Below are 21,697 nucleotides of genomic sequence, written 5' to 3'. Positions count from 1 at the left end.
GTACAGGTAACTTCATAGCAGTTGACCAGTTAACATTTATATTTTACAAGCGTTTCATCAAACTGCTTTCAGCGTATTTATGACACAATTTATTCTTTTGAAACCCCTACTTTGAAAGAGGGCCTAAGCACATTGTCATACCTCAGGGGACTTCCGTTAACAACTTCTTTTCAGAGAGATTTATAGTGAGAACAGCTAGTCTCTTTACTCATCTCTAACAGAAGTAGACAGGCAGAAAAGGTGGACAGAACTGCCTCTGAGGTCTGAGAAGGCACTTAGAAACAGCACCCGGCCTGGACACACCGGCTCACGTCCTGAGGGGAAACAAGCCTCTCCGACAGCTGTGGTCTTCACTGCAGGAGAGGGATGAGAGAGGACACAACCGCAGACACTGTCTTGCATTTATTCATACAGAGGAATAAGAATCGGTACAAATAACAAACATTGCTTTAAATACAAATAAATAGCTCTGGTTTCTAAAGGAAACAACTCTAGATAATTCAAAGTTAAGTATTTTCTAAGTTCCTATTAAAAATAGAAGACTATTTTGCATTAATTAAGTCCTACTCCACCATAACTCTCTGAGGACTTAAGGATAAAATGGTGAATTCTATGCTCTCAGAAGTCACCAGAAAAATGGGAGATAATGTTCCTTCCTCCCTGACCTATCCCCCAAAAGGAAAGAGAGTTACTTGCATCTTAGACTGAGCTCATAAATGCAGGAAGTATTTAACATTTAAAGATATCTGAAAAGCTTTACCTTGGGAAAGGTGATAAGAATTTCTCTGAACCGGTTCTGTGAATTCTGAAACCTCACTATGCTGAAGTTTTGGTTCAAGTGTCTTAAATTCATTTATGCTCGTAGGAAGACTTAAGTTCCTATAATGAAAGCTTCCTCTTGCTAGGAAAATTGACGGTAAACAGTCTGTACTCACTATGAGTGGCACATTGGGTAACAAAATGATTTACCTGGTAAAGAAGCAATGGTGCTGCCCAATGAAACAGTCTGTCAACCTTGCACCAAAATGACCAACCAACACTGCTGACAGAAACACACTCCCAAATCTGTTGATTTCTTTTTCTTTCTCTACTGTTATATTTAAAATGTTCACAGAGGCAAAAAATATCTGGGGAGAAGTAGGTTCTAAAAATGAAGAATCGTTTTAAAGTCATGCAGTCTTTCAAGCCTTTAAAAACCACATAAAACATGAGGTCATTACAATCTCGGTGCCAGAGCAGTGCCTGCTCCATTGACTTTCTGTGTCCACTGCATGTCCCCACCTCACCCCACATAAGAGAATTTGATTTCTTCTACTCAGACCTCTACACAATTATTAATAAATAACATGTTTGTTAGAGATCAATATAGCAATGTTTAAGTTTTCAAAGAAATTTTGCTTTTCTATTTAGATTGACCATGATACAATTCTAAATAGAACATCCTCATGCTATTAAAAACAATCTCATGCAATAAATGCAATTTTAAAAGTCCCATATTAATAATGACATTTGGTATTATAGAGGCAGGATTATTTAGATTCTTAAAAAATGATCCCAGTAGAAAAACTGGATTTCCAAACAGAACTTCCGTTGTGGTATAAAATGCTAAATTTCATTCCACAGTTTTGTCAATGCAAACAATTTTTTAAGATATACACCATGTTTTCCTAGTTGGGATTTTGAAACAATAAGCATAATTCTTAAACATATTACCACAACATTTGCTCTAAGAAACAGCTCTTTTTGCCAAGAACCTTTTCTTTTAGTCCAGTTGGAGGGATTTCCATAGAGAATTCTGGAACAGCAGTTCTGAACATGATTCAAAAATCTCTCTCTTCCCTCCCTGTCTCTTACTTCTTCTTTATGTTGTAAAGACACTTGAGTACAGAAAAATGTTTTGTTTGTTTCTTTTAAGATGGATATTAATAACTTAAGTTTCCTGATTTAAATAGTAACATTTTTTATGTTTGCCTTTCTCTCTGGCACACTATATACTGTTTCTGGAGTTACAAATCCAAACAAACCAGCCAACTAGAGCATCCCAGTGTTCAAATCACAGTTCTGGATACAATCCTATTTATTCTGGATGATGCTCAATTCCACACATACTTCGGGGAAGAAACATCCATAAGAACATCCAAAGACATTATGTTACCAAATTCTAACATGTGACTGTGCTCTGTCGGATAGTACCATTCACAGCTACAAGCACAAAGGCAGAGGATTTCAGGTGTGGACACCAATTTGCTTTTGCTGTTACGGTAATTCATAACCATCATCTTCGAGATTTCCAAGCTGTTCTAGAATAAGGAGTAGTCCTTTTTTTATCTGGTGGCTTGAAGTAGGAATAAACAGGTGCTGCTGGATACTCTGCATCAGGGTTTTCTGCCATCATTTTCAGCTTTGCTTCAATGGCTTTTATCTTTGCAGTGACACTGGAAAAAGGACAGCAGAGGATCAGAGTGGGTACGTTCAGAGAATACCTGTGTCTTTCATCTTCTTTGTGCCTCTTAAGCATATCAGAGTAGCAACAAGATACTCAAACACAAACATGCAAGCATTTCATAGAAAACACATATAAAAACAATTAATGTTCTCATTTTAGGAAAGAGATCAAGTCTGGTCCATCTATTAAGTTTTTTCTGTAAGACACTGTTAGAAGTACTTTGCATATTGCTACATTTAAACCTCAGACACCAACATGATCAGCACCTTAGTGTCTGTAGACAGTAGGCACTCAAAAATAATCTGTGTAGGAATTCAAAGCAGAGTCTGGAAGAGATGTGTACACTCATGTTCATGGTAGCATTGTTTGTTTCATGGTAGCATTATTCACAATAAACTGTGGAAGCAACCCAAGTGTCCATCGAAGTATGAATGGATAAGCAAAATATGGTATATACATATGCTACAATGTGGATGACCTGGAGGACGTTACGCTAAGTTAAACAAACGTTAAAAAGTTAAATACTGCTTGATTCCATTTACATGAGGTACTTAAATGAGTAGCCAAAATCACAGAGACACAAAGCGGAATGGTGGTTGCCAGGCGCTTGGGGGAGGTGGGAATGGGGAGTTAATGTTTAATGGGTGTAGAGCTTCAGTTTTACAAGAGGAAAAGAATTATGGAGACAGATGGTGGTGCTGGCTGTAAATTATGAATGTATTTAATACCGTTGAACTGTACACTTAAAAATGGTTAAGATGGTAAATGCTACATTACGCGTGTTTTACCACAATTAGAAAAAATGAAAATGATTCACGTACGTTATATTCTTCACTTTACAGATAAAGAAAACAAGGCATAGAAAGGTGAACTTAGCTAGTGTTATACCGCTAGTGAGTGGCAGAGTTGAGATTTGAATACAATTGGACTCCAGAGCTATACTATGAGCTATATTATACTGTACCACCTTCTGAATCACTAAATAATAATGGGAAAAAAATCCTGGAACTCCTACAAAGTCCCTGTTTACTGACAAATGTGTGTTTACGCTATCATTTAGAGTGCTTACAATGAGCCAGGCAGTGGTCCAGCATTTTACTTATATTGTTTCTAATCCTTGCAACAATATTGCAAGGGTTTTGATCCACATTTTACAGATAAACAAATGCACAGAGGTAGGGATTCACCCAAGGTTCACACAGCTAAGAAATTGTGGAGCCAGGATTCAAGCCCAGTTTATCATCAAAGTCCTTGTTTTTTCCTCTCCATTAGGTTGGGAGCTGAGTAGCCATGTATTAGAGAGAAGGGGTGAGGAGACACTGCAGAAGTTGTGAGGAATTCCCTTCTGATCAAGGTCACTGCTATCCCTGGACCAGAATGCAAAGCACTTAGGCAGAGTATTTTTTGGCCCACGACTCCCTTTATTTTCCATTCTGATGCTGTCAATGGTCTACAGTCCGGGACAGAAACTTGGGAGGGAATGTGCACATGGCCTTTTAGAGATCCTCAAAAGGCATACATCTGCACATACTCATGATTTTACACCGGCAACGTAAAATTAAAAAACTAAGTTGCAATAAAAAAGAACCCTGGGCTTCCCTGGTGGCGCAGTGGTTGAGAGTCCGCCTGCCGATGCAGGGGACACGGTCTGGGAAGATCCCACGGGAAGATCCCACATGCCGCAGAGCGGCTAGGCCCGTGAGCCATGGCCGCTGAGCCTGCGCGTCCGGAGCCTGTGCTCCGCAACGGGAGGGGCCACAACAGTGAGAGGCCCGCATACCGCCAAAAACAAGAACCCTGAGGTCTCACTGAGATGCATTCCAGCACCTTTTTCCATTAATGGAAAATTAACAGCCAGCCATTCATTCTGTATGAGTCACAGAGAAAACAACCTTCTCTAATTAGGCAAAGATGTTAATCGAAAGATGTAAACTGAGGTTCTGTGGATTAAAAAATAAATGGAAAAAAAAAAAATGGAAAACACCAGGCTAGATTATCTAGTAAAAAGAGCAAACAGTGAAAATAAGAAACTAAAGACATGTTCACTGTACCATGGAGATCACCAAGCATAAATGCAGTCGTCCCTTCCTAACAGGAGTTAGATTTATGAAAACCTCCATGAAACCAATCTGTGATCAAGGAGGTTTAATCTCGTGGGGAAAACAGGATAGCCGAAATAAGTTCCCAGTGAATCTACAGAAGTCATTGGTTACGGGGAAAAAAAAAAAAAAAATGGGAGTATAAAATAAAGCAGCACAAAATTAAGAAATATCAATGATATTAGACAAATTAGTAACTATAAAATTAATTTTAATTTACCAATTTTATCGCTCCTGAAAACATTTCAGGATCACCTTCCCCTGCAGTTTAATGAGATGCTTGTACATCTGTTTTGTTTGGTGCAAATATAAAGGAAAGGTTTTTTTTTTCCTGTCTTGCCCTCTGTCCAAATAGGCATCACTTTCCTGACTTCATGACATTGTTAATTTCCTTTTTTTTTTTCTTTTTTTTTTTTTTTGCGGTACGCGGGCCTCTCACTGTTGTGGCCTCTCCCGTTGCGGAGCACAGGCTCCGGATGCGCAGGCTCAGCGGCCATGGCTCACGGGCCCAGCCGCTCCGCGGCATGTGGGATCTTCCCGGACCGGGGCACGAGCTCGTGTCCCCTGCCTCGGCAGGTGGACTCTCAACCACTGCGCCACCAGGGAAGCCCTTTTTTTCATTTTTATTGGAGTATAATTGATTTACAATATTGTGTTACTTTCAGGTGTACAGCAAAGTGAATCTGTTATACAAATATATATATATATCTCTCCACTCTTTTTTCGATTCTTTCCCCATATAGACATGTTGATTTCTGATCCTTATGGAACACTGATGATCTTTCACATATCTTCTTCCCCGCCCCTGGAACAGGCTTTAGAACAGTAGTCCTGCATTTACAGCCTGGAGTTTCTTTAAAGCAGTAATTAAAAGACGGAATGTTTAAGTCCAGTAAACCTGTCTTTGAATCTGGACTCTGCTATTTGCTACCTGCGTGATCTTGGCCAAGATATTTTACCTCTCTAAACTTCAGTTTCCTCATTTGTAAAATGAGTACAACTGTACTTTTACCAGAATTTTTATAATTCAATGACATACGGCATGTAAAGTGTTTAGCACAGAGCCTGCTTCATAGTGAGCTCAATAAATCCTGGCTTTTGTTATTGTTAACATTTCTCCCTAGGCTACGATGCAAAGTAAACCCCTCTACCTCTGCTCACCCATCTACTTAACTTCCGCTTTCTCTACTCAACCCTCAATTCCTTCTGTTTTGAATTAACTCCAAGGAAGGAAATGATAATTTGTACTTACTAGAACCAAAACTGTTATATTTGCTGAAATGGTAGATAAAATTAAAGTGCTACAAACCCGAATTCTGTATAAAGGGACTCAGAGCTGGGGAGGAATTCGTGTATGATGACAAATGCTGAAGATAATCAAGGCCTTATTAAAATGCCTGTTTTTATGGCAAGGACTGAATCTGCTTTACCTTTGTATCCCCAGTGCCAAGTATAATGGCAGGTACATGGTTAGCACACCCAGCCTCTTTTGAGTGTATGAATTCTGTAAATGGCTGGTACACACTCTTAGGGGTATGGGAGGAGGTGAAATGTATACATTCTGGAGACTAACTGAACACACTTCTCAGCGTGTCAAAAGTTAGTAGATTCTACTCTAAGTTAAGAGTCCGAAGGTTTACTAGAACCGGAATGAAAGTTAGAATGAAGAGATGGCTCAAGCTCTTGCATACCTGCTTGCGTCTTCCTATAGTACACCTTCTTACCTTAGGTTAGACTGAGTGGGCTCAGTGCTTGAGGATGGCTCAAGACTAATCGGAAGGACCTTATCATTCTTGTTATGATCGTATCTCTGCAAGTAAGAAAAAGGCAAATTACCTCACCTGGGCAGAAACCAGCCCTCTACTGCAGTGCATGTGTTCAGAAATCCTAATCCCATCAGTGTATTGTTAGATTATTTTTCGACAATCTTAAGACTGCTTTATGTTTAGAATTAATGTAGACGTCCAGACAGTTTTGGCCTAAAAGTTATAAACTGAGAAATTTAGAAGAGGCTTCCCATCTAGCCATCAGTCCTCCTTATTTGGTAGGGAAAGAATTTCAGCCTTTAAATTCACAGATGGTACAGACACACAGCAGGATTGCCCTCTCACATTCTTATTCTGTCATACATCACCTCTTACAATATTTATTTTGCTTTATTCCAAGCACTTTAAAATTTTGCTAGATTTTTGCAAAGTACCAATCATAACATTCAACCCTTAACAGATCTAAGTGGAGAAGAAAAGTAGTAACAGCTTTCAGCCACTGATATAGAAAACATTCTCCAGGAAGAGTAGCTTATTTGATGTCAGATAATTATATACTTCTTTTAAAAGGTAAATACAATATTAAAGAGCAATCAGGAGCCTCTGGTCGAAAAGATGTGTAGGACAAGAGAACTGCAGGGCACAGAGATTCTCAAATGAAAGACAGAACGAAGGATGATTTATTTCTCTTGCGTGTCTTTTCAATGAGATGCAGAATGAGAAAATGACAGCCAGTCTGGCAAATGAGACTTGATTTTCTTTTGAGTAAAAAAGCATTTGGTAATTGTCTTTGCTGCTTCTATTTTTAAGGCAATGGGCCCTAGAAATTGAGAAGGCTCTGTGGTTACCTGGAATACTCATAAAGATCCAAAGTGTCTGAGCTCTGTTTTTCAGCTTGGACACTGAACTCAAATGTTCTATTTCTGTGACTCTTTACTGGGAAGCTTGTTGGATACAGTCTCTGATCAAAACTCATGCTCATGTAGCTGAAGACTGAGGCTCCAAATCTAGTTGTCACAAATCTTTTTGCAGACAGGTCTGTAAAGACCACACTGCGGGAGGAATAGAATCAACTTTGGGGATTGCTGCAGTGCACATACTTCACCTGTGCTGGCTGTAACAGAAGACTGTTCTTTTTTTTTTTTTTTTTTAAGTGGTTGTAGCTTTTCCAGTGCATTTTCCCAAGAGAACAACTAGGAGATGAACACGGCAGTTCACCACTGCTTGGGCCTTGGAGTCAATACAGACACTGCAAAGTCCCACAAATAACTCTTAAAATCTCTGGAGTAAGGAAATGTCAGTGCTTTAAGCACTCTTACAAACTACCCATTTCGCAAGCATTTAGAATAAACAATTCAAACTCTCCAAAGAACTGAGAGGCTGGGAAGAGTCTAACAACGCCTAAAGCAACTAATTTTAAAAATAAATACATTTTTTCCTCCAAAGAACAACCCCCACCAAAAAAATGATAGAGGTCTGAGTATACATATCAGTCACATGGAAGAATCAATCAAAAACAGAATCTGTGGGTATGCGGAGAGAAACGACGAAGGAACTTAATCCCTCCTGAGATGTTTCTCAAAAGAAAAATCTGGCAACACACATGGTAAATACAAGTAGGAGACCAGAGTATGGCTGTTCCAGATGTGCAGAGGCTTGGATGCAAATGGGCAAGTGGACAACTGTCTTTCGGAAGATTCATTTAGGATGAGCTGATGCTGTCTTTCTAGCCTGTTAGACTTACCTTCACTTGCGCGTGTGCCCAGCGCACCACCAGCTTCTTAGACAGAGCCAGCTTGCCATTGAGACACTGGATGGCTTGTTCTGCTTCCTGTTCAGGAAAGGGATGAATGTTAGTCAAAGATTCAAATGCCTCGCTAGCTGTGATGGCTGAATTTCTAACTGTTTTGTTAAACAAGTGGCAAAGGGTTTACAAGGAAAAAAAAAGGCAGAATAGTAAAAAGGGTGTGAGTTTTTGTAATCTCAGTCAAACAAAAATTCAAATCTCGGCTCTGCCACTTACTGGCAGCGTAACATTTAGCAGGTCAGTTAATCTCTCTGGATATTATCTTTTTCACCTGTAAAATATGGACGTTGCTTGTTCCTCAGTGGTCGTGAGGAGTCAAAGAGCGCATGTAGAGCATGGAGCATATGGTAAGCACTCAACCAACGTCAGCTTATTAGGTGACCATTGTGTGGCCTATTGGGTGATATCTTTCTACATACTTCTGTTAGTTAGAGTAGCACCTACTATGTCAAGAAATTGTACTCCGCCAGGGACTCTGAAACTATATCCTGGACTAGGGCTTATACTCCCTGAATCCAAAGTGAGAAACAGTAATGGCTTCAAAGGATATGGGAGTGAAGGAAACCAGGCCGGAAAAAGCAGGAGTGAGTCAAAGAGACTACGAGCAAGGTATCTCTGTGGGCCAATCTCTGCACCTGGTTTTCAGAGCCAGAACTTCCCTGACCCTGTCCCCATCAGATATAGGAGCAACGAGGTTGAAAGGAATTCCTGAGGCTGGGTAATAGGCACTCTAGGACATTCCCAGGAAGCCTGGCTGTACTTTTCCATCCTGCCAAGCCTTCTCTGCTCCATTTGTATCCATGAGGCATTCGGCCAAGCGTGACCCACGTTTACTGGGAGTGAAGAAGCCCTTAAGGAACAGGAAGAGGAACAAGGAGAGTCCGAAGCTCAGCGTAGGACATTCCAGTCTGGTTTTCCCAGTGACTCTCTTATTCCTCTGGATCCTGCCGGTATGACATTCAACAAATATCTGAGTACCTACTACGTGTCAAGTATTCATCACTGGCATCCTTGCCTCACTATGGCACGCAAAGTTAGAAGGACAGATGAGACATTTTATTCTTAAGTTTCACTTAGTGAATTAGAATTTACATGACACTCTCCATTAATTCTGTAGCATCAACAGTCATAAGATGCCAGCAGGTGATAAATGTTTGAAAAAAGAATTTCCCATCTCTGTAACTTGTTTCAAAATTCATGTATCCAACAATATTATTAAATGCCAAATGTGTTTTCATATAAACGCTCACCTATTCTCTCAACTTCCTAAAAGGTAAGGAGGGTGTGTGTTTTTAATCCCCATTTTTAGATGAAAACTGAGGTCAAAATAAGTTAAAGAGACTTGCCTAAAGTTAATAAATGGAAGAGTCAAAAATAACAGGCTTTGTGACTTCGAGTTTAGTGTTTTTAAACCAGCATCTGGGGCTTCCCTGGTGGTGCAGTGGTTGAGAGTCCGCCTGCCAATGCAGGGGACACGGGTTCGTGCCCCGGTCCGGGAAGATCCCACAAGCCGCGGAGCGGCTGAGCCCGTAAGCCATGGCCACTGAGCCTGCGCGTCCGGAGCCTGTGCTCCGCAACAGGAGAGGCAACAGCAGTGCGAGGCCCACGTACCGCAAAAAAAAAAAAAAAAAAAACCAAAAACCCAGCATCTGTCCTCAACATGACCATTGATTTTAGTTGTCTATAAAAATCCTCAACGTGCTCTATCATTAGGAAAGAACAAAGTATTTTAAACTGCTAACTATATAGAGCACATTTTCAGTTCCCTCAAAACAAACCTTGAACAATTAGAACAATAATGAATCACTTACTGCCTATCACATTTGCAAAAATTAGGGGAAATTAAAAAAAAAAATTCCCAGCACTGGTAAGGACAAATGACACTCTCAGACAGTTTCAGAACATACTGACACATCACTTCTTGAAGGCAATTTGGCAGTCATATTACGAAAAAAAATTGTGGCCTTTGTTGACACCACTCCATTTCCATGAATATAATAAATATGTACATAGAGCTAAAGAGATGTTCACTGCACTGCTGACACGTGTGGAGATTAGTTAAGTAAATTATCATATGTTCACAGAATAAAACATTATGCAGTCATCAAAGATGACACTGGTTAGTTTTTAAACTGAGGTCTAAATAATAAAATTATAGATATAGATCAATGAATTTTTCCATATATCTACAGCTACACCAGTGAAACCACAATATGATACAGAATGTTATCTTTTTTTCACTGTTGTGGTCTCTCCCGTTGCGGAGCACAGGCTCCGGACGCGCAGGCTCAGCGGCCATGGCTCACGGCACGAGCCCGTGTCCCCTGCATCGGCAGGCGGACTCTCAACCACTGCGCCACCAGGGAAGCCCCAGAATGTTATCTTGATGTGTATCAGATGACAGAAAAAATTTTAATTTTCTTTCAGTGGTAAATAGGATATATGATTCTGTTTGTGTGTTATAAGCTGCACATTTTTTTTTAAAAATTGTGTACATGTGTTTGTGTGCGTGTGTATGTGTGTATGAATGTGAAGAAAGAAGAAGGGACTACAAAGATATACAACTAAATATTAAAAAACTGATTATTTCTGGGTTTTAGGCTAATAGATGAGATTACTTATCTATATTTTCATCTGTAAGAAACAGGTATCACTTTTACAGTAAGAAAAACATGCAAGTACAACTATTATTAATAAAACAATAACTAGGCAATGTTCTCACACATGACTAATAAAGTTATAGAGCTATAATCAGTGTCTCCATATTTAATAACATTCAAATTCAATTCCTTTATCAATGCATGTCCCCTCCAAGGACTAAATTTTAATACGGATACATGGATACATCATGGTTGAAGGTGGAGGTTCTCTTTCACTGTATATATTCAAATTTGTCCGCATTTATTCTGAGACATTGAGAAGAAGGATACATTTTTAAGAAATAAAAATAAAAGAGAGTTTGTGGGTGGCTCACCACAGAGAGGGAGGGCTTCTGCACCACGGGGCAAAACTACTGAAAGAAAAGGAGGTTTTGTTGGCCAGCCACTAAAGGAACAAACAAAAGAGAACAGGGAGGGGCATGTCCATGTGCTTAATGTGGGCATCCCAAAGCATCTGGTCAGAAAAGTAGGTCAGCTGCCTGAGACTGCCAGCCTGGGGAGGGTAGACCTTGAAAGCTGTTCACTAACTCAGTTGTTTACCGAGGATCTCCTTTAGGACTCAGAGCACAGCACACAGAGATGAATCAGACATGGCTCCTGCCCACAAGGAACTGCTATTCTAGTAGTCAAGAGGGATGCACAGATAATTATGAGAGTATAAGTACTGGGAAAGGGGGAGAAGTTCAATTACCTGCTTAGTTTCAAAGTTAACGAAACAGTACCCTCGAGGCTGTCCCTCCAAAGCACCTGACTTGTGGAAGAGAAAGTCGAACTGCTTCACCGTGCCAAACTTCTGCAGGAGCTTGAGGAGGTGGTATCTATGGAGAAAGAACAGCCCCTGAGACACTCTGGGAATTTGGTCAGCCTGTGAGATAAAAGCAGGAGATAATTTACCCCAGGGATAAAATCTCACATCACTGCCCCCTGCCTTCCTCCAAACTGCCGTGTTAGTTTATTTGGCAAACAGAGTTGTTTGCCTCTATTTGGAATGGGGACTAGAATTGTCATGGCTATGCGTCTGTCCAACACAAAAATACCAAACAAAAAAGCCACACCTAACAAACAGCTGTCTGGCCCACAAGCACCATTTGTTTTTCTTTTGGAGAATAGCTCAAAAATTGTGTCAATTTATTTATTTTCAATTTCTTGGCAATGAAATAGTATTTGTGAATAACTACAACTCCATCAGAAACACACACTCACACTCCAAATGAAAAGGCCAACCCTACCTCAAAAATAAACAAAGTAACACATATACATTCACACAAACAACAAAACAATCCTGGAAGACTTCCCCGTTAGCTTTCATAGTTAATCATTAGCCCCAAATTGCACTTAAGACAAATTCTGCCAAAAGCCAAACCACAGCTAGTGGCACTTCCTAAGTGCTTGAGAGTTTCCATCCCTGACGTGACCGAATGACAGGACAATGTGGAACCACAACGTGATGGAGGCTGGTCTCACACAGGCAGGGGAACCTGGCCGGTCCTATAAATCATCCCACTGCAGGTAACTACCCAACCTCAGTTGCTTCAATACGATTTATGCTCTGGAGTGTGGCTGAATAAAGAATCTAGCTGGCCAAGGAAGGCATTTACTAGTGGCAGGAGGTTTACCCCAAGCTCTTTCTTGCCACTCTGCCCCTCACCCTGTTCTTGGATTCCTTTCTCTAAAACTTACTTGGTTTCTATAGAGCTTTTAAGTTATTCAAACAGATGTGGCCTTAACAGGTTGCTGTGGCCAATCTCAATTCCGACTTCCTGTCATCTGATGTAAGGGTGAGACAAACCAACAGCTCTCCCGTTTCCTTTTCCTTTGGCCTTCCTCCTGGCATCCTCCACGCTATTCAAATGGAGTCAAGGCTTTCTCTAAACAATGCTGTCCCTGTGATACTAAAAAGGTATCAGCCCACATGCTAAATCTGTTATTACTGGGAATTCTACCCCACAGGGAGTCAGTAAAGCTGTCTTTACAGCCACATTCATATTCACATTGTTTTCTAGGAGAAAACTCATCAAGATTTTATTCTTGAGTAAGAATCTCCTTTGGGAGGCAGAAAGGTATGAAATGGATCAGAAGCTACACTAAATTTGAGACTAATGCACATCAACAAGCAAGCCCATTATCCTGGATCAGGTCCTGACACAGTGGAGCAAGGAAGACATAACACAGGTCTTTTACTGGGGCAGGGGGCAAGGATCCCAAGGCATACAGTGGATATTAATCTGGTCTTTAGATCTGTTTTGAAAAAGAAAACAACCATAACCCTCTAGTTTCCAAACTCTCAATTCCTATCACGACACCTCAACTGCTGGTGAGAAAGAATGAGGTGATTCTTCAGGGGAAAGGAAGACACCTAAAGTGCAAATTTCTGGTTTTACTTGGTTTTCTGAATATGCTTACAGCAAGGGTGGGTCTCTCAAGTGCACAGATGGGCTAGAAGAATCTCTCTCAGGGTCTTTAATTCACAGATGCATCTTCCACTTACTATACCCATTCAAACCTCAACACTGCACCAGTTGCCATAAATGGTGGGTCAAATCTGTTTTTAAAAAAACAACCTAAGGGCTACTGTGGGCCGGTCATCTTTTCATTAACTCCATTCTGCTTAATAGCAGGAAGGTAAGGCGATCGGCATTTCCTAGGAAATGAATTTTAATTTACTCAGGGAAAAAAAAAAAAAACTCCAACAGATTATTCTTTGAAAAGCTAACAAACGCGTTCTGCCCGAGAAGTGCGACCTTAAGATTCCAGGAACATCTGCTTAGGTCCGTGTCTTTCAACTTCTCCAGGATTTCTTTCCTTGTTTGATAATTTCTTAAAATTATCGGAACACCGAAACAAAAGGAATGAAATGTTTACTATTTTGCTTCCTGGAGATGGAGACTGCAAGCTCTGATAGTGAAAGAAGCCTGAAGAGTCTTGCTTTCACATCTGCAAGCACTTTCATCTGCTGCTGAAGGACGGGCGCGCTCGCTGCTCATCAGAGCCTTGCTTCACTTAATGAAACGGGGGCCCTGCAGCCTTCGGGAGCCGGAGACAGTACACCAGTCCCATACATATTTCTGCAACATAATTAGTGTTTTCTGTAATGGGTCTTTAAAATGGCCTTCCTGCCTAATGGCACACAGGGAATTAGTCTATATGAATTAGATTAGGTTAAGATAGACACCTACAAATGTGTCAAGAATTGTAGTTATTAGGCACTTGACTATCCAAATGAATACAACTAAGTCTCTGTTTTCAAAGACCTGACGTTCTGGTTCGAGGAGAGAGAGATGTAATCAAACAATTTTAAAAGTGTGAAGCTTGCACGCAGAGGTATGTACGTGAGCACACAGATGAAGAGGACCAGCTGTGCAGGGAAGGCGGTTAGTGAATACCCTGTGTAAAGATATAAAGGTGAAAAAGACTGATCCATCGGCAGACAGTGGGGGCTCTTAGACAGTAAGTGAAGAGGCTAAAAGGCAGGCAGGGGACAGTTTGGGAAAGATGTGTGCAGGAGGGAATTTTTTTTTTTTTTTCAGGAGGGAATTTTAATGTGATGCTGTAGATACTGGGAAGCCAATGAAATGACATTGAAGATTCTTTTTAATGCACAATTTGTTTTAGAGAAAATTTTTTTCATAAATTTACAGAAATTATTATGTGGTGGGTCTTTATGTTCTATGCCTTATATGTTTTTAAATGGTCTTACTTTGTTTCAAATTTAAATAAGCAAATAGTAAAGGCTGTTTTACGCAAACCAAAGCATGAGAAGCAGCACAGGTCATGGAGGAAAAACAAGGAATGGGCTGAGAGAGAAGCGGGCGTGTCTTCAGGTGGAAACACTGTTCTTACATGCTCATGCGTTTATAATCCCTTGAGTTTAGCTCTGAAAGTCTACATCCGAAGGACATTTCCACCCAGGTGGCTCTCCATTGCTTTTAAGTTTACTTAATAACGCCAGGCCTGACCTCCTCCTCTCCACAAACTATGCCTCTTTCCAGCTATTCTGCTGGCTGGTGTGGACATGATTCTTTTCCATTTCTCAGGCAAGAAACATCAGGGTCATCTTTAGCTCTCCGCTCCTCTTCAGTCACCTTCATCTCGCAGACTCCACCCCATGGTCTCCAAGTTCACTGCCTCTATCTAGGTGATATTAATGGCAGGTCCGCAGCTAATCTTCATCTTCAGTCTTTGCCCCTCCTATTCATCCTAAATACTGATGTCTGATTTTCCTACTAAAACATCACTTTCATGATGCTGGTCTCCCACCAAACACTCACGAGTCTCTTTATGTGAAATTCAAACTTGTCTGAATAAATTTTATAGATCCTGTCTTCATCTGATAGCATTCTCTCTCTCCAACTACTATTTTCATTATCGTTTAGTATTCAACCTCCCTTTTAGTCAAAAAGGTCTTCCCGATATTCGACTCATCCATAACAATACTTCTTTTTTTCTTTTTTTTGCGGTACGCAGGGCTCTCACCGCTGAGGCCTCTCCCGTTGCGGGGCACAGGCTCCGGACACGCAGGCCCAGCGGCCATGGCCCACGGGCCCAGCCACTCCGCGGCATGTGGGATCTTCCCGGACCGGGGCACGAACCCGTGTCCCCTGCATCGGCAGGCGGACTCTCAACCACTGCGCCACCAGGGAAGCCCAACAATACTTCTTATTCCTACTTATGTTCCTTTATTTATGATTCACCCTCCATCCAGAATGTTCTTTCTTTTAGAGTTTCTACTGGCTTTGTTCTCTCTCATACTTCTCCTTATGCATAACGCAGTGGCTATTAATTTGGCTTTCTACACAGCACATTTAATATTTAAAAAAGAAAGCAGTGTTAACCCTCTCAGAAGAAACCATGGTATGGAAAATAGATGTCTAAAGACATTAATTTGTTCAGCTTCTCTACTGAAGGCACTAGTAATAATATTTAAAGTTGTTGTTTTTACTCTTACAGTTAGAATGGGTCCCATAACATTTAAAGGAAGTCCTTACAATGAAAAATTTAGAATAGAATACTTTAGGTTATGACTGTCCAGTTACACGGATTGTTAGAATATTTGTGCAAAGAGCCCTATATTAGGTGCCAGGAACTTAGTCCTCTCATTAACTACTGAAGTGAACTGAGTCAACTCCCTTTACCTTTCTTTACTTATAAAGTAGGGAAATGTTGTCTGTTCTACCTGCCTCACAAGACTGTTGCAAGCTTAAATAAGAGGAACTAATGAAATATTAGAGCTAGAAGACATTTCCATAGCATTTAGTTGAACAGTCTCACTTTATAGGTAAGAATTATGAGGTACAATATAGTTGAGAGGAATCCAAATATAGTGGAAAGAACATAGGCTTGGAATCTGCTACCTCCATAAATAAGAGTATATCATCATTCCCTTAAATCCAGATCTCTAAGATCTATTTAGTTATACAGATATTCCTGGCATGTAACATGGTCCTAAAATGGTCAGTATTGCAACTACAAAGTGAACAGAGTATCAGGGTGCTAGACAGTCGGTCAGCAATGCGTATTCTGTTGAGAAGAGGCTGATGGACATCCTACTATAACTTGAACACAACTCAGATTGGTAACAGGCACACACACATAAGATGAATAGAATTATTATAAAATAAACTTTGAAAAACTGAGTGGAAAAGGTTTTTTTCTTTAAAAAACTTCTGTCAAGAGTCATTAGAACTTTAGAGATTTGGATTCAAATAATATTTTCTGAGATTGGACTACAAGCTGGGTACCACATGTACACACAAGTTTCATCATGCAGCCCTTCAATGTTTGGGAATGACTGCATTTTAATAATTAGTCTAGGTCCATCGTTACCTACATCTTGAAAGGAACAGGATCTAGAAGTTTATGTACTTCAAAAACTTGGAAGAAAATCACATATTTCTACAAGATGAGACCTACCCTACTATAATGTTAGGTTTCTTTGCTGTAATTAAGTAAATTAAATGAAGTGACACTATGCATTTCATGCTAACCATAAGCTACAGCTGGTAGTTATGTCATTAAGAAGCAATTTAATAAATCAGTTTGTTTATGGAGAAAATATTTTAAGATAAGGAATCCATAGATGAAATACAGTAGAAATGATCTCTGGTAATACAGAGGTGGTAAGTCACAGGTGGAGCCAGCAAGGCCCTGATCTGTAGTCTAGTACTGGATGTCCACCTTTGTCCTGGTATGAGAAGAGCAGAGATACCAGTGGGAGAGTTTTTGATTCAATGTTCCTGCTAATGCTCTAAAGAAAACATCCACATACTCCCACTTATGACATAAACTGAGGTGGCAGATGCCCATTTGAACCTTCCTGTCAAGCAGCAGGATACAATTATAACAAGAATATCACTACAGGGAACCCCAGCTAAAACAATGAACATTGTTTCCACACTCCAGATTTCCATTCAGACAAGAAGAGGTGGGAATGGAAACCACTCCTGGAAGCATCCTCTCACAGCCTGGGTTATAGATGATGGAAACAGCTTCTCTGTTTAATTCCCTCATTAACTGAGAGCTTGGGCAGGTCCACACATTCATCCTCAAAGCCGTAAGTCATAAAGAGAGCCAAAATAAATGCACAGTCTATATTTAAGGGCCCTCGTGATCAAGGTAACATAATTAGGGGGCAACACACCTTAAATACCATCCTAATTTCTAGAGGGACCCAACGGTGTCTACACTTAGCCAATTTGAGCTTGAGCAGGTTTAAGGAACTGAACATTCTGTCATGATCCTGATATGTTAGTTTACATCTCTTTCCTCTCTCATAATCCCAACCCTGTTATACACCTCCTTTAAGCAGATTCCTTTGTTTCCTCTCTCCTTGCTTTTAACACTATTCCACAGGGAGTAACTTCTAGGACTGAGGCTGTAACCCATGCTTGCTTCAAGCGTTGACCCCAAATGGCTCAATCCACCCACGCTTGGCTATCCTGCCACCAACCACCACCTGCCCCTACCGAACGACTGGGGGAAGGAAAAACCTCTCAATTCTCTCTGTTAAGAAATTTCACTCCACTATAATATCCACAAAGGAAAGAGTGGGGAGTCAAGACAATTCAATTAGCTTTGTCACCATGGACAAGGCACTTCTATCTCTTGGGCTTCAGTTTCCTCTGCTGTAGGATAAAACAGCTGGAATATATCAGAGTCTTTCAAGGGTGCTCCACGAGTCCTATAAGTGATTGCCAAAGAAAGGGTGACTGCAGCCCAAAGGCACTGGGTACACCTTGTCCTTCCTTTAATCAGAGCAACTCTGAGCTTTTATTTTATATCTAGGTTCTGTACTTTAATAAGACAAGGCTCCTCAGATTTAGAAACTTTGAAAGTTGCCTAGCATGGCACTTGGCACAGAGTAGGCACTCAAATCATTTAATGAATGAATGAAAACCAAAGTGACTGGGGTATCTCTAAGATTCCTTCTGACTTTCCTTGGTTCCATGACTGCTTAACATGAATTAGAGTCAAGTGGTACCTCTCTGCCTTTTTGTGAAAATACTGATACTTCTTCTGTTTGTTCCTTCATTTTGGGGAACGAAAGTATGCCCATGGCTGGTTTTAGGAAATAATTTCCTAGTCACTGGGTACAAGGATTTGAAATAGTTGAAAATTAGGAGAACATCTTAGGCAAGCAGGAAAAACAAGTAATATATGGTTTAAAGGGTATCCAAGTCTGTGTCTATGCAGTAGAAGAGTCCAAATGTAAGAAAAATGACAAGATGACATGCTAAAACAACATATTCCCTTCAAAGATAATTAAAACATAAATAAAAGGGCCAAAATATAGCCTATGTCCCTTGAAAATTCTTCTGAACATCCTCACCACAAGCATCCCAATTTTGTAGGTAATGAATTAAAATATATTAGACTCACTCTGTGATTTTGGGGTCCAGGTTGCCAATCCATAACCGGTGCCCTTCCTGTAGGGAACCCTCTGAAAGGATGGATGCATTCTCCAGGGGAAGAGTTTTGGTTTCTGCTTCCATCAATCTCTACGAAATACTAAAGGAACTGTGAATATTCAGACAGGAAAGGAGCAACATGTTGTGAACATGAGACTTCAAATTCAATTCAACAAACATTTATTCAAGGAGGGCATGCCCTGGGCAGTCCTTCAAAGGCTTCAGTTATTCCACAAATGGGGCCCCAGCACCAGTTCCCTTGGGACAGCTCCTCCGGCAGCCAGAGAGCAAAAGCTTCCATTTAAGGTGAAAGGGGTGTGGTTCTGTGTGTAGAAAATAGTTTTTCTCTTCTGAAGCCAGAGGCTGACTGGGCAGGAGGCCAAAGTCTCTACTACTACATGATACTCCAGTTCAACAACCGTCACCCAAAATAAGCCTTGGAAACCACCAGAAAGTGAGTCTTAATGACACTTAAGGGTATGGGTGGGGAAGAACAATAGTAAGTAATCAATTAGCTATTATCATGTCTAATATTTTGGGAGACACTGGGAAGAAGAGACTAACTTGCTCCGTAGTTATTCCAGTTCCATTATTTACTAGTTCTGTAACGGTGGGCAAGTTACTTAACCACTCTGTGTCTCAGTTTCCTCATTTGTAAAATAGGGGTGATAAAGAGCTATGCAGATTCACTGAGTTAATACACCAAAAACATTAAGAACAATAAATGCATGGCACCTAAGAAGCATTCAATTAATTTTAGCTTAAACTATTACCGACTTGGTTCCTGAAACGTCTCATATCACAGCCACAAAAGGAGGATGAGGGTTACGATGGAGACAGTAATGTAAAGACCAAAAACCTTGCGGTCAGAAGGCCTGGTTTCAAATTTTGGCATTTCCATTGGAAGTCACTTCACTCTTAGCTTCAGTCTCCTCACCTCTACATAATAAACCTTGCCCTGCTTATAACTTAGAGTTGCTGAGAAGACCAAAAATGACACAACAGATGTAAAATAAAGCTTTAATGTATGATGTGGTAGAGGAAGAAAAATAAAAGGGCTGGGAAGATGGCAGGCTGTGACAGACTTTAGAACTCCCTGCTAGAGAAAACATGTCCTGTAAAACCAGAAGTGCCTCCGAGATCAGTGTTGCAGGAACTGCATCTTAATAACAACAGCTGATATACTGAACACTGCCATTACCTCTTATTCAACTCAGCACAGCTTATACAGGCTAGCACATAGCAGCCCCTAAGGTAATTGTTTGTTAAATGTGTTTATCTACCTCCACACGTGAGGGTATTTTTCTTCCTCTCTCATTCACATGTTCAATCTGTTCCATAATGTGAGACAAGCAACTAATAACTGCTAAGCCCTGGGCTATGTGCTGAAAATAGAGAGATGAACAAGCCATAGCTCTTGCTCTTACTTCCTGGGAGAAAGGTAAAACAGGCATAACTAGAATCCCAGGTGTGGAAACTGGAGAGGCGAAATATTTTGTCCTTTCCTGTCCTTTCCTTCTACTTACAGATCATTCATTCAAAAAATTTTTATAGAGCCTCTATTTTCCAGGCAGTGTCTAGGTACTGGGGACAGAGCAGTGAACAAGCAAGGTCTCTGCCCTATGCATGCTTATATTTGGAAGAGGGGCAGGACAAGACAAAAGGAAAATAAATGATCAAGATGTAATTTGTGATAAGTGCCGCAAACACAGTTAAGCAAGGGGATTTGACAAAGTCTAGGGATGGGCTACTTTAGAATTAGTGGAAAGGGAAGACCTATAGGAGATGACATTTGAGATGAGACTTGAATGATAAAACCTTCTGATACTAATACCAACAGGAAATAGTATCACACAAGGGAACCATTTTTAGTGGGAAGAGTGCAGGATATGGGGCCAAAAGAGAGGCACTCAAATCCTGGCTTTTGCACCCAGTTATTTTGTGACTTTAGAAAGTCATGATTGCCCCTTAAGTGTCCCCTCCTCAGAAAAGCTTTCCCTAATAGAGCAGAGCATCTTGTTAGTCTCTATGACAGCTACCTTTTTCTTTCCACATAATACCAGCTCAATGTATCACATACTATTTTATCTTCTGTTTCCCTCACTCGAATGTAAGTTACTGGACGGCAGGGCCTTACCGATTTTGATGATTCTATTCCCGGCACTTAGTACACTGCCTAGCTCCTGGCTGGTACTCAGTATTTACTGAATGAATGAATGAAACAAGCCACTTCCCCACTCGGAGCCTCAGTTTCTTCCTCCTTCCTATAAAGGGCATAATTATCCCTATCTCAAGGGTTGTTATGATGCTTAAATATGACAATACACGTGACAGCTCGGCGCAGCACTTTTTGAGGAACGGTAAAGTGTGGTTAAGTGATCAAGATGCCATATGACAATCAGAATCCTTTGGGTTCGCAATGGCGACAACCTCTTATATTCACAGAATTCACAAAACGCTCCCGCCCACCCGCCCTCCCCCGCTGAGCTACAACGACCCTGGAAGCCACGAACAGTCATTTGGGGAAACTGAGGAGCAGAGAAGCAGGCACTTGTTCCTAAAAGCTAACGGTAACGGTGGGGTCAAGCCTGGAATCCGGGCTTCCCGATCCCTGGCCGCGAATTCCCAGATGCGATGGGTCATTACTCGGATTGTTATTTCCGGGCCAGCAGCGGGACAATCCGGGGCGGGGCCTGAGAAGCCGTCTCTCTAGGGCAGCCTCCTCGGGGAGCCCCTCGCGGGGCCGGCGCTAAGATGCAGAGGCGCGTCGCGGCCGGACTCACCTCGTCACCTCGGCGTAGTCCCCTCGGCTCATGCCCCCAAAGCAAAGCCCCGACTCCACGGTCAGACAACCCTCTAGACGCGTCCACCTCAGCGCCGCCAGCTGCCAGGCCACCCGTGACGCACTACGCCTGCGCCGCCGCCCCGTGACGTCACGACGCCCGCGCCGCCGCCGTCGCTGTGGTCGTGCGAGTCTTCCTAGTAGACTGGGCGCTAGCTGGTGAGTGGCCTCGG

At 41.2% G+C, this 21,697-nt stretch overlaps 2 protein-coding genes across 11 annotated transcripts in view; one reads left to right on the top strand and one right to left on the bottom strand.

Moving 5' to 3' along the window:
• Positions 1 to 387: 387 nt before the first annotated feature.
• Positions 388 to 21,598, bottom strand: RBM18 (RNA binding motif protein 18). 5 transcript variants are annotated; one of them, XM_032634835.1, is made up of 6 exons: positions 21,466 to 21,598; positions 18,654 to 18,782; positions 11,470 to 11,596; positions 8,056 to 8,142; positions 6,270 to 6,355; positions 388 to 2,435 (listed from the first exon to the last, which is right to left on the bottom strand). In XM_032634835.1, exons 2-6 carry the CDS (start codon positions 18,764 to 18,766, stop codon positions 2,276 to 2,278), a joined length of 573 nt encoding a protein of 190 aa, XP_032490726.1. In that variant the 5' UTR covers positions 18,767 to 18,782; positions 21,466 to 21,598; the 3' UTR covers positions 388 to 2,275. The 5 variants fall into 5 exon arrangements, with proteins under 5 accessions (XP_032490726.1, XP_032490728.1, XP_032490731.1 ...); XM_032634837.1 differs by having other exon boundaries at positions 18,654 to 18,772; positions 21,466 to 21,595; XM_032634840.1 differs by having other exon boundaries at positions 11,470 to 11,643; positions 21,466 to 21,581.
• Positions 21,366 to 21,697, top strand: part of MRRF (mitochondrial ribosome recycling factor) — a 57,933-nt gene continuing 57,601 nt past the window's right edge. For 5 of the 6 annotated variants that reach the window (XR_004350368.1, XR_004350367.1, XR_004350366.1 and 2 more), the window contains exon 1: positions 21,472 to 21,683. Coding sequence is in view for 3 of the 6 variants with exons in the window: in XM_032634833.1 (XP_032490724.1) it covers positions 21,496 to 21,683 (188 nt within the window). In the remaining 3 variants the exon portion in view is untranslated. Of the gene's footprint in view, positions 21,684 to 21,697 lie in introns of all 6 variants that reach the window. The other variant, XM_032634834.1, reaches the window with a different exon arrangement.

Source organism: Phocoena sinus, chromosome 6 (genome assembly GCF_008692025.1).
Source record: "Phocoena sinus isolate mPhoSin1 chromosome 6, mPhoSin1.pri, whole genome shotgun sequence".
Classification (NCBI taxonomy): Eukaryota; Metazoa; Chordata; class Mammalia; order Artiodactyla; family Phocoenidae; genus Phocoena; species Phocoena sinus.
This window is presented reverse-complemented; position numbering and strand designations above follow the sequence as displayed.

Coding starts and splice junctions, on each gene's coding strand:
- RBM18 (XM_032634839.1), bottom strand. CDS start 18,766: ATGGAAGCAGAAACCAAAACTCTTCCCCTGGAGAATGCATCCATCCTT. Junction 6,356..8,055: donor GGGCACACGCGCAAGTGAAG/GTAAGTCTAACA, acceptor TCTTACTTGCAG/AGATACGATCATAACAAGAA. Junction 2,436..6,269: donor CCCACTCAGTCTAACCTAAG/GTAAGAAGGTGT, acceptor TCCTTTTTCCAG/TGTCACTGCAAAGATAAAAG.